Raw genomic sequence first — 13,339 nt, 5'->3', positions numbered from 1 at the left:
AATGGCACATACCAGGCAAATGCAAGTATAATCTTAAATATATTATCATTTGTGTCTTATTTCTAACATATCTCAATCAAAAATATTAAATTACTATTTCTTTTCATCCTATGAATTAGCAGATTCTCGTTTTAACCCATTCTCCACTGTTTCTCAATAAACAAAAATTCTCCCCCAGTGAAAAAGAATTTACTCAGAATGAAACTGAATGTAAACTTTAAGTATCATAGTACAAAAAGCACCTAAAATTCTCACTTTCAAATCTATACAACCACAGTGTATATTGCAAAACCAGCTCCCCCTAATAGCATTAAAAATTAGAGTTCAGAAGGCAAGCTCTGGAGGTCACAGATGTGCCCTAAAGAGCAAAAATAACATTCTACCAGGAAAATTATTATTTTGTTTAAAAGACAAAAAGAGGGAACATCTTCTCAAACAGATGTGAAATTTCTAATCAAAAAATTCTGTTGCAGTTACATAATATTATCGAGTTAAAAAGTACTTTGCAGAGGTCTGGCAGCACGAACAATGACATCTGTTTTGTGGTCAGGAAGTTCACTTTTATTCTTGTTGCTTCCAATTTGATGTCTGGTTTTGAAACATTTTATGCAACTAGTCCATTTTCTATTATTTTGTTCAGAGCTTATCACATTCTAATCAGTCTACCAAATGCATTTTTAGAAAAGGAAGTTTTAAGTCCAGAAAAAAAATAAGTATATTGTTCTAGAACTCTGCACAGTGATCGTTAAAAAGTATACTCTATGCATAGAAAATAAGCTCAGAACTAAGTCTACTGACATTAAATTTAGAATAACCATTACCAATAATAACCAGTGTATGTTTGGGGGGATGGAATAGAGACATTCCATGTCATTTCAGTGAACTATGACATAACAACTAACAAAACCCTTACAATTTAATTTCATCCTTTTAAGATTCACGTGTGAGAAACATCTCATTCATCATAGTAAGCTTGCTTTTATATTTCCTACATGAAATCCCAAGGAACTACTCTGAAATCATGGAGTTGCGACGAATGTAGGACATAGTACACGATTTCTGTCCACAATAGCTATGGGCTGAAACCAAGCCAGTTACTAGGGGAAAGGTACTATTTTCTGCCTGCAAAATTTTTTTCTCAACAAGATAGGTAAGTCTCAGCATAGGCATGGGATACCAGCACTGGGCACAACTGTAAGCAACCATCTGAGACTCTGGTTTACAATCAGTTGCAGATTACACTCTTGGCTACATGACAACACAGGGAGACATACAACACTGAAGTTTTATACTAGAATACAAATAAGTATGGGAAATAGGCACAGCAGCAGTAGAAATTAATAACGTGTCAGACACTCTAAGTACTTTAGAGTTAATCCTCACTTTAATCTGTAAATATTATTATTATTCCCATTTACAGATGAGGAAATTGAGGTTGAGAGAATTTCACTCACTTGTCTGAAAAAGCAACTTAGCCATCATACTACTGTTCAACCTCCCATTTAAATTTGCCCTCTAACTGTAATTGTCTCACCTTTTAAAGTTTACAGTCATCATTATTTGTATATACATTCTCTATATTTGTAGCAAATGTTTCGAACTCTATCAACAGATTGAACCACAGGAGTTGTCTTGCCAAGATAAATCCATTTTGAAATCTAACCAGAAATCTTATTTCAAAATAGAAATGGAAGGAAAAAAAGTTGGGGAGTGGGAAGGAGGAGGGGCCTGTGGAGATGGAAACATACATCTTCCCTTCTCTAAACAATCTGAAAAAGAGCCAGCAGAGATGAGTCTGGCCTCTATTTTTGATGAATATACAAATAGTCACGCGCCTCCACTGTGCTCACTAACAAGTATCCCCAGTACATCTCCCACCCTTTGGCCACCTTCATTATTGTCAGTGGTGAACCACCACTTTCCTCATACCTTACGCTTTTATTTCCATTCAGCCACACCCCCAAGTAACACACAATCTAAGTTAAAAAAAAAAAACTTATGCAAATAAAGCTTCAAGCAAATTACTCCCACGTTTCCATCCAACCAGATCATCACTCTGCAGCTCGCCAGCTGTAGAAATTCTAGAGGTACTACTACCCTCACTAATTTTCTCTTACTACCTAAAGCAAAACAAACATTTTAAGCATCACGCTTTCATTCAAACTCTTTTTGTAATCACTAAATATAACTGAAACATGTATTCCACTGGTAACAACTGCCTTTTCAAATCTTCTCCATAGGAAGTCAACATATTTTTCTTACCCGGGGGTTAGAGGAGTTAGTACCCCCTCGCTCCCCACAAGTATTTCTAGACCATTCTCTATAATTGTTTCCCAACACCATCTTCTCTTCTGAAATTCATGCCATTAATTTCTGCTTCCTATGTGAAGTCCTCCTTGATCTCCTCCCCTAGAAAAATTTCTTCTTCCTACTTAACTTTTACAACCAGGCAATAAGTTCAGAAGTCAACAGGATATTTTATACAGTAAAGTACTATCTCTAAATCCCAAATTCCAGTTGCTCTGTGTGTGTGTGTGAATGTGGGGATGGGTAGTGGGAGGCTAATACTGGTAACCAGGAAGTGGAGAAAAAAGGAACACTTGGAAATATAACTGGAAAAAAGGCTACACAATAATGTGTTCAGAGTAGTGAAGGGGGACGGGGGGACATTTTCCAAGCAAAACCAAGTCCTGAGCAACAGAAGCACAAGAGGCACTAAGAACCTAGTCCAACGGGAAATATACACTATCTTTCAACAGAAAACCCCAGAGTGTTCAAAATACAAATTGCTAACTTTTGAGGAATTCATCATGGTCTTCTAGGAGAAAAAGCTATCAGCTCAGCAGAGAAGAAATTTGCTCTCAGGACTAAGAACCTTCTCATCCTCCACCAACCCCTTTCCTTTCCAGGCAGTACAAGTTTGATAAATATATGCATAACCCCAAGTAAAACTTTTGACTTGCTGAGGTTCTTTGCCTTGGTAGATAATTTTCAGAGTTAGAATTAACCATGTATTTTGATAACCCTGGACAAGAGTGCTTGCTGCAAACAAAAACAAAACAAAACTTGCATAATTTGATCAGTGAATTCACTAACAGACACCTCTCTCAGGAGGCCAAGAGGCCTGATAGCAAAAGAGTAATTGTAAGGAATGTTTGGAAACCCAAATAAAGGAAAAGAACATCTGTGTGACATCTATCAGATATAAAACAAGTCTGAAAAGTATTGAAACCAAGTGATGGAAACATGAGGGTTCATTAGAATTGTCTCTCTACTTTTGTGTGTGTTTGGAAAAGTCCATAATCAAAGATTCAAAAAAATTAAGATAGAAACAAATCAGCAAAAGCTCTCAGAATTCCTCTTGTCTTAAATGACAATGAGAGGAGCCAAAACACAAGCTTCGCATGTCTAATACCTGCACAGAACCTGCATGAACATAAGTGAGTGGGAGGAAAAGCAAAACATAAAACAGGCTTTTCTTTTTGAGGCCAGGTGAAGCCAGCTTTCTTTGAAGCATAAATTAAAAAGTTAGTTCCTGAAGGTGGGAAAGGCAGGTCAGCATAGAACCACTCCTGACAGACTGTACAGGTAGGTGCAGCAAAAGAAAGCAGCACTCTCTGAAGTGCCCATTTCTTCTCTTTGATTAATTCTATGCCAGTAAGATGGGGCGGGGGGGCAGTAGATAGGGATAAAATTCCCTGTCCAGCATTCTCCACCCACTTCCAACGCATTTGTCATGGTCGGCGTCATCACACACTTGCAAAGTTATAAGCTCAGTGGCTCATCCCTAAGCTTTGCAGGACACTGATCAGCTTAATTTAAGACTATTCTATTCTTTTAAAAAATGAAGGACAAGGAGGGGGACGGATGGAGGAGGGGAGAAGGAGGAGAGTTTTCTCTTTTAAACACAAATGTATAAGCAGAAAAATAACTACAGTCTATAAAATATAAACAAAACTTCTACAAGGAAGTACAGGAGCCATAGGTTAATGCTGCTTTCCTCTGATTATTAACCTATATTTTAAGGCAGAAATCACAGCTCTGAGTCCAATTCCCCCATACACCACAAAAATGTATACGTTTTACTTTTGTAGCAACAACAAATATAAGTATGTGGGGAGAAGGAAAGCACATTACTAAAATTCTGTCTGCTTAATCATAATGACAGAATTTCCCCCTACACAGCACAGAGAAAAGTTCATTGTAAGATACGTGAGATTAAAATTATTTTAAAAGAAACAAGAGAAATAAGATAGTAATTTACAATTTACATTAAGCAATGAAAGTATTTTTAATTCGTTATTATGAACACTAATAACTCCAGTAATTAGCACTTGAACATTTTTCAACAACAGGAAACACCAGAAATGAAGTTACAGTCATCATAAGGTATATTTTTATCTTTCAGTAGGTGTTACGTTGTATAGCATGTAACATCAAAAGAGCCTGTATGCACTGTATACACAGCGTTACTATAGGTTGTAATTTTCAGAAGCATATGAAATAAACATGAGAAACTTCTCAGATGCATTATAAACAACATTTACATTTTGAAATCAATTTTAATTAATAGACAAACCAGAATGTAATGCTAAGATGATATTATCGGAAAATCGTAAGAGCATACCTAAAAGAATAAAACTACATTTGGGAAAAACAAGAATAAATCTGTAGCAATCACACTAATCACATTTAAATTCTTAGAAAATAAGCAGGTTATAAAACATACTTTAAAAATATTCACAAGATAAATATATCATTGGATGTGTGCATATAAATTGTAAAATTGACAACATCACCCTCAAATGTAAAATTTTACTTATTATTAAAAATATGATCAATATTTAAACAAATCCAAACACACAATATGAGAAAGTAAGGACGGCAAACACATGATAATAACAAAGGATATACTGGTTCCTCTGTCCCTATCCCAGGGTAGATATCAAGAATCAATCAGGGACTTCCCTGGTGGCACACTTGTTAAGAATCCGCCTGCCAATGCAGGGGACACGGGTCCGAGCCCTGGTCCAGGAAGATCCCACATGCTGCAGAGCAACTAAGCCTGTGCACCACAACTACTGAACCGGCACTCTAGAGCCCGTGAGCTACAACTACTGAGCCCACGTGCCACAACTACTGAAGCCCACACACCTAGAGCCCGTGCTCCACAACAAGAGAAGCCACTGCAATGAGAAGCCCACGTACCACAACAAAGAGTAGCCCCTGCTCGCTGCAACTAGAGAAAGCCACACACAGCAACAAAGACCCAAGACAGCCAAAAATAAATAAATGGATAAATAAATTATAAAAGAAAAAGAATCAATCAGTGCATTCTTTCTCTCTGGACCCAAACAAACCCTCAGAAGCACTTCCAAAAAGAGCACTCAGGTACCCATTACCAAGAGACCACAATGAAATATTAAATTATACCTATTTTCTACCCCTAATCTAAGATTTTCATGACTTAAAACATTTAAACAAATGTTTTGGCAATTTGGGCAATTATTTTAAAATCAGAAATGGTTATATTTTCATATCATTTAAAATTCACTTAATCAAGAAACGGATTCCAATGATTTCTTTCACTTCAAGTAAGGTTACATTGCTGAAACAACCACCACAAAACGAAATGGACTCAATGGCAAACTTAAATCCATTCATAAAAAATAATGGAATATGTTACTTTCTTTTGAGAAAAGAAAGCACACTCTTTTGAGGGTGTGCTTTGAGAGCTGACAATGAACATACTTGGGCCATTAGTAAGAATACTGATAAAGCAGAAAAAATAATACTCTTTTCAATATAAGCAATACATTCTCCCATTCTCTACTCAGTAAAGCAGGGGACTGATAAAGGCATGAAGGGTCCTGGATTTTCACGGATCAACAAGGAAATAAGGAGTAAAGCGTTGATTTATGGCATTAGCAAAGATATCAAAGTTAACACTTACTTTTGCAAATGCTTCAAAAATGTCAAAGGAAGGTGGCATCTGAGAAGCATCCTGTATTTCTTCTCTCATGAAGTGTTGAAATGTCAATACAAGTTGCCTGAGGCCCTCTTTCTTATCTTCAGTCAGTTTGTTAATATCTTTTTTAAAGATAAAATAAATAGTACAATCACACTGTGAACTTTCAATGGATAATTTTCAGGTGTTCAATGGTAGCTGTTAAGGCAGATATTTCCTACCCAGATTCCATTCTGACAGAGATCAAATGCATCTTTTTATTTTTTGACAACTACAAATCATTATCATACATTATCAATCAAATTCTGCCAAACGTTATCTACAAAATAAGATCAAACACCTAGCAAAACAAAATAAATACACAAACTGATGAAAAAACATTAAAACCAAAATCAGTAATGATGTGTGTTAGCAGATTTTCTACATCCTTCTGCACACATGTTCAAACCACCATACATGCTTATTTAGTTAGTGAATTTAAGTAGACTTTTCCATGAAACAATTTACAGCCAGGTCATAACTAACTGATAAACAGTATCATCTCAAAGACAAAAAAAACCTAAAGCAAGAACAGAAAAGTTCAGTTAAATTAAGTTCAAATTGGTGAAATTGGTCAAGTAGAAAGTACATCAAGAAAAAAACATGAATCAACCAAAGAAATCTCATTTTCAAGTTCTTTTCAGGTTGAATAATAAACAAAATATGATACTGCTTCAACCCAAACAGAAGAAGAAAGTTCCAAAGCCAATATCACCCCTTTAAAAACTCAGTTTCATTCATACCACAAAGGGGTGTGAGGACTAGGAGTGCACAGTTGAATTAATAACGTTTGAGAGCACTTCACTTAAGGCAGCGTGTATGACACTGGTACTGAGCAGGGCTAATGTTCATAGTAAAACTCACTGCAAGAGATGTTATTTACCTAGCAGTAATATAAGAAGAAAAAAATAGGGCTTCCCTGGCGGCGTAGTGGTTGAGAGTCCGCCTGCCGATGCAGGGGACATGGGTTCGTGCCCCGGTCCGGGAAGATCCCACATGCCGCAGAGCAGCTGGGCCCATGAGCCATGGCCGCTGAGCCTGCGCATCCGGAGCCTGTGCTCCGCAACGGGAGAGGCCACAGCAGTGAGAGGCCCGCGTACCGCAAAAAAAAAAAAAAAAAAAAAAGAAGAAAAAAATGACTAGTTCTCTATTAAAACTTGAAAAGATAGATCAAGATGAAACTACAGCATAACTCTGTTGCTCATGTCAGGTCTACATATTTTCTTTAAATTACTTGTTCAACAGAATAAATTAACCCAATGATTCCTTAAATAATAATTTATTATCATTGGCACTTAGGATTCCATAACCATAAATCCGTACTAGATGATTTTATTTGTCTCCATCTAGAAATATTAAACTGTGTAGCACATTTACTCCATGAGCTCTTGCTACTTTTGACTTAAAAGTCATTTACAACTTCAACAAAGAGGATCTGTGATCTGTGCCAATAGAAAGAAACGTAAACGCTACGTTCACTTCACACTCAGATTTGCAAAGCCTCTCAGTATTAAGGAGGTTGGCCACCACCATGGTAGTTCAGGAAAAGAACAACGCTCAGTGCTGTCAGAGAGCCTAAGTCACCAGTACTTTCTACTTTCCTTATTATCTAAATGTTCCCTGGAGCCCCCATTCACATTACTGTTCCCTAACATCAAAAAGAAACCAAGAGTAGGAAAAAGGGAAAGAGGAGGAAAAACAGAAGTAAAATGTATTCTGCTAGCTGGACAGAGGGTTATACTCCCCTCACTGCCTAACTTGGACACCTCTATGGCACCTCACAAACTCCTATAGGGCCAAAGCTACCCTAGAATAAATTAAATAAGCTAATGTGTCTATATAAAAGCATGAAAAGGTTTGCTGCCTCACATAATAGACAGAAAAACAAAGTTTAAAAAAAAAAAAAGGCAACTCATCAGCTCAGCAAATAAATGATAGAACTTAAGATGCTGATAGAGAATCACTTACTTGACTCCAGATCATAAAATGAGTAAAGTTTCTCCGATTCAGAGGGTGTTTCTTCCATCTATGAAGAAAGGGGGAAAACACCAAAAACGATTTCAAGTGCTCCAATATATAAATGAATATGTTTGCATATCTTTAAATATTCAAATGGAAGTCCGTTAAAAAGATAATTTTCTATATTATCCTTCTCATCATTCTTAGAGTTAAATTATTCAATCAGTCACAACTTTAAAATCTGTGTTGCAACTTGACCCACCAATTTAATTTCCAAACACAAAATTCTTTTACAAGAAGTTTCCATTTTTTTCCCCAATTCTACCACAGACTTGTATCACTGTAAGGAATTTACTACTAATTATTATAGAAAAGCAAAGATGGATGAATAAAAATAAGAGTTTATTACAAATTGTGCAACCTTGGGCACGTTATTTAACCTTGAGGTGTCAATTTCCTTATGCGAAACACAGGAGTAATAATAGCACTGAGTTGTTGTGGGATGAAATAAGGTATATCTTGTAAAGCAATTAGCACAGGGCCTAGGAATAGTTAAGTGCTCAACAGAAAGTAGCTATCATTACAGTTAGTTTCTATTAGATTCTGATTCCATAGGTTGGGGTGAAGACTGAGAACTAGAGCCCTGGGTGATTCTGAAGCAACCCATTTCTGCTCTAACAGTGGTTCTCTATCTATTCAATACTAATAAAGCAAAAAAAAAGTTCAGACTCAAATATAATATTATTATACTTTTAATATCCAGTGATTAAAGAAACGCATAATGACAAAGTTGCTCTGAATTTATTAAAGCTCTGAAATAAATTTGTGTATTTTAGTTCAACACAATATGTACATTTAAAAATAGTAGTAAGTATATGTGACAGATGTTGTATATTCAGTCCAAAGACAATGCCAATTTGGCATTCTAAATCCATTTTTCTTTTAGTAAAGATGTAGTTGATATATAACATTGCACCAGTTTTAGGTATATACTTTTACATCCCTAAATTCCTCTGTGAAATTTTATTGCCAAAAGAAGTTAACAGACAACAGGACACAAGAGAGCTGAAGCCTGCAATAAAGAGATATTCATTCTAAAGCCTGGCAAAAAAAAAAAAAAAAAAAAAAAAAAACCAAAACTGGAAGGTGTCGCCAGAGGGGGATTTCAGGGAATCCACTAGCTGCTTTGGCAGAGTAGGGAAAGGGACTGGAGAAACAATTTCAGTGAATGTTGGCTTAAATAAAAAACGAAAAGAAAAAAAGATAAGTACCCTTCCTTGTAAGATTAATTATCATCTAATTAAAATTTCACTTGAAGAGGCAACCAAAAGAATTATATACTTGCCCTGTGCATTAGTTCTCAGTAGAAAAGTAATAAAGGCAATGTAACAGGCATCACTAACATCTCATGTCCCCAACATAGGACTTTAGGTTTCTATTCACAGGAGATCACACACAGGGTCTTCAAAGAGGGACGGTGCACTTTATCACTGCTGTGATTAATAGGAAAACAAGTCTTGTCTTAAGACACTCCCTGGAATAATCCACCTTCTACCTTAACATGGATTTAAATTCAGTCTTAAATATGAATAATACATGCAATTGCAAGCGCTTATGCTAAATTAAAACCCAAGCATATTTCACAAGTTTTATACTCACAAGTTTGAAAACAACTCTGCCAAGAAGTCGGACAGAGTCGGGAGGATATCTGGGTTTGCAGCTTTTAAGGCATTTGCATTCTCGCTTGTGGTCCTGCCAAGCTTTTTTCTGTTAAGACAAGAGTGAGGAGGGCATATAAGACATAAAAATTTAACTTTCATTTACACTGGTTTTGAATGTTGTGAGTCATCAACATTAATTTCAACAGCCTAAATATAACTGCAAATAGAAAATGAAAGCAATATTCTAATACTATTAATGATCCAGGATTCAGTATGCAATTACCAGGCATGGACATCAAGAACTTCCATTTCACCTCTGTCCTTCAATTTGTCCCTTGGTTATTACCTAACTGGTAGAGTCCAAAGAAAGATTCATTATGTCTTTCTTAATAATTTATAAGATAGCCTTTTAGGTAATTAAATAGGATTCAATAATAGACAGTGATTTTGAATACAAAAAGAAAATATCACTCCAAATTAGAAAACAAAACACATGGTTCAAAAAAATCAAAACAGGGCTGATAGCTTTCTGAATTTCTGCGCTATTACAGTAAGTATAGAAATATCAGGAGGGCTAACATAAAAAATAGAAAACCTTTTTGTTTTTTTAAGACAAGATAGAAAGGGGTTATTAGCTAAAATGACCAAATGCCATTTTTACCCAGGACCATCTTGGTTTACTTATGTTGTACTGGCCTAATTATTAATACTGTCCCTTTCCATTCTGAAAAGTGTGGTTTGGATGATAAATTATATAGTCACTTTTCCCAGGATCCTAGCCATGTGCTAGTGGGGCTGAAGAGACCACAGAGCCAGTCACCAATCTCGCAACACGAGGAATAAGAGGACTAAATGGATGGACATTATCCTTGAGTCTGATGTCAGAAATGCCATGACTCCCTTTACATGGGATTACTTCTATATGGAAATGAAATCCAGAGTATCCAATATTTAACCCTGGCAAGTGGAAGACAGCTAAAGCAAATATCTAGTATGTTCTTTTCCAGATGAGAGCTGGAAGTTCAATCACTCCCAAATTCTGGGCCTATAAAATCCCCATAGAAGAGGTTTCTCTTTTCCACTTACAGCACAACATGCAGCACAACCAAGACAGTAGCTGCAGCTACTTTGAAATTGTGACTCAAGTTCAAGACAGCATTTTGCTCAGAAAGACTGCCTGTGTCAGGTTGCTGGGTGAAGGCGTGGTTTGTCTGCTGCTATTTCCTTGTAAACCAAATCTTGGAGACACTGTTTACAAGGGGTACTTCTTTTATCAACTCTATTCACAGTTGCCTCATTTCATTCCTTCATATCCACTATGGCAATGCTCTTAATGTGTTTTTTTTTTTTTAGTGTTTATACTTTACTCATTTCTAAATAAAACTGAGTTGTTTTCAAAGTAAAGATGAGTATGAAATAAGGTTGTAAAATTAGAAACAGAAAATGTAAAAATTATGGAAAAAAAAGTCCTCTAGCATTTACTTAGCATTCTACAGTGTTAGACACATGACTAAGCAATTAAAAAATATTTTATTTGATTTTCACAATAATCCAAATGGTAGATACTGTCATCCTCATATTAAAGGTGAAAAAAGTAAGGCTCAAGAGCTGGGATCTAACTACCAAGCTACATAAATATAAAGGGGGAGAGTATAAATTCTTAGTAAGCTAAACAGGAGAGCTAAGCAATTATCGTGCTTGTGTGCAACGATTATTTGAGCTGCCTCACAGGCAAGGCAAAAAGAAAGCATAATGGCTTAAGTAATTCTCATCTTTATCATATACATAATTCTTTATCATATATATAATTCTTATATATTATATATATAATTCTTATATATTATATATATATAATTCTTATATATTATATATAATATATAATTCTCATGTATATCTCATATCTCATATATGTAATTTTTATATATTATATATATAATATATAATTCTCATGTATATCAGAAGGAAGAAAACCTAATACCACAAATATGGTTGAAAGATAAAGGACAAACTAGGAAAAGAAAATTTTAAATGCGTATGTAGATAGTGTTAACTGTCACCAAAATACAAAGAGGTCTTATAAAATAACTAAGAAAAGGGTGAATATTTCCATAAAAATAGTAAAAAAAGTGAAGGACATGAAGAGAAAATTCATGCCTAAAAAAGCAATGCCAATAAACAAAAACTAAAAACCAAACAAGTGATCAAAGAAATGTTAATAGAAACAAGATAACATAGGTGACCCATTAGTATAGCAAAGATAAATGAAAATATTAATTCAGAAGTCTCTAGGGTGTAGGGAAGTGGGGACTTTCTAACCTTGTCCTTGGAATCGTAAGTTTCCCTAATCTTTCTGATGGGTGTTTGGTAGTAAATATCGGGATTTTCAATGTGCATTTTGCTGGCACAGAAATAATATTTATAATGCAATTAATCCTAGTTTAAATGATGTACATAAATAAGCTTAAGAATGCTCATTGTAGATTTGCTAAAATACTGGAAATTGGCAATAATTTTCCAGCTTTTCCTATAAGAAAAAGCTACTTTTGTTTTTCTCTTTATACTTTCCCAATACTGTTATCTTTGACTAATATCATGTATTATATTTATAAATAAAAGCAAAACATAATTATCTTTCTTATATCTAATAACTGTGATTCGGGGAGAAGCATTTTTATGTGAAAAAGAAAGCAAAATCACGGTTACTAAACAACTTTTTTTTTTTTTTTTTTTTTTGCGGTACGCGGGCCTCTCACTGTCGTGGCCTCTCCCGTTGCGGAGCACAGGCTCCGGACTCGCAGGCTCAGCGGCCATGGCTCACGTGCTCAGCCGCTCCAAGCCACGTGGGATCCTCCCGGACCGGGGCACGAACCCGTATCCCCTGCATCGGCAGGCGGACCTTCAACCACTGCGCTACCAGGGAAGCCCTAAAAAACAACTTTTTAACGTTTGTTTATTTTGGAAAACCTGGTTGTAACTCAAAAAATCTTTTAAATGTATTAATTTTTAAATGTTAAAAAAATGCTTCAATGAATTCTTTTGTAATACCAATGAAATCTTTTGTAACGCAAAGACTTAGTAAACTTTTATCAATTTTTAAATATTATTTTATTTTTAGCTTTGTTTATGTCTGGTTTTCTTAAATAAGTATACTACCAGCTAGGCGCAGCATGCGTGTAACAGGTGTTCAATAGATATCTGATGATTTATTCTAAAATCAGTACCACTTAGGAGATATAATTTACTATATATTTACCACTGTTTATTTGAAATTAAAGCCATGCAAAAAGGTCAGGAAAATCCCTAGCAATTCTTGCTTTGGCCAGTCTGAGACGGTTTTGATTGCTTAATTATGAAAGGAGAAGATTGATGAGATGTTACAATAGAAAGAGAAAATCCATTTATTTCTTCTTTCTTACACAAAATAACCTTTACACTATTATTGTAACATTTCCCTCCCTGCCTTGGATACAAAGCCACTACAGCTCAATAACCCATTTAAATACTATTTAACATTGAATTTTAGTTGGATTAAATACTCATTTTAGGGCAGCTTATTATTTTGTGGGATGGAATGTGGGAAGGATCAATACATATTAAATCCAGTTTCAGTAAAACACATCTAATTCACCATCAGGGCTCACTAGACGTTTATTCTGTAAGAGGACTGGATTCATTCATATCTAAGGTAACCTCTCAATGATAAAAATCTATG

At 35.4% G+C, this 13,339-nt stretch overlaps 1 protein-coding gene across 2 annotated transcripts in view; it reads right to left on the bottom strand.

Annotated features, from left to right (window-relative positions):
• Positions 1-13,339, bottom strand: part of SMYD3 (SET and MYND domain containing 3) — a 711,390-nt gene that overhangs the window by 506,785 nt on the left and 191,266 nt on the right. For both annotated transcript variants that reach the window (XM_082676889.1, XM_082676890.1), the window contains exons 3-5: positions 9,626-9,733; positions 7,976-8,033; positions 5,954-6,090 (exon numbers count right to left, since the gene is read on the bottom strand). In XM_082676889.1, coding sequence (XP_082533015.1) covers positions 5,954-6,090; positions 7,976-8,033; positions 9,626-9,733 — 303 coding nt within the window. The remainder of the gene's footprint in view (positions 1-5,953; positions 6,091-7,975; positions 8,034-9,625; positions 9,734-13,339) is intronic.

The sequence above is a fragment of the Grampus griseus genome (genome assembly GCF_964374135.1).
Source record: "Grampus griseus genome assembly, chromosome: 1".
In the NCBI taxonomy this organism is placed as follows: domain Eukaryota; kingdom Metazoa; phylum Chordata; class Mammalia; order Artiodactyla; family Delphinidae; genus Grampus; species Grampus griseus.
The sequence above is the reverse complement of the archived record's forward strand: the minus strand, read 5'-3'. Positions and strand labels throughout refer to the sequence as shown.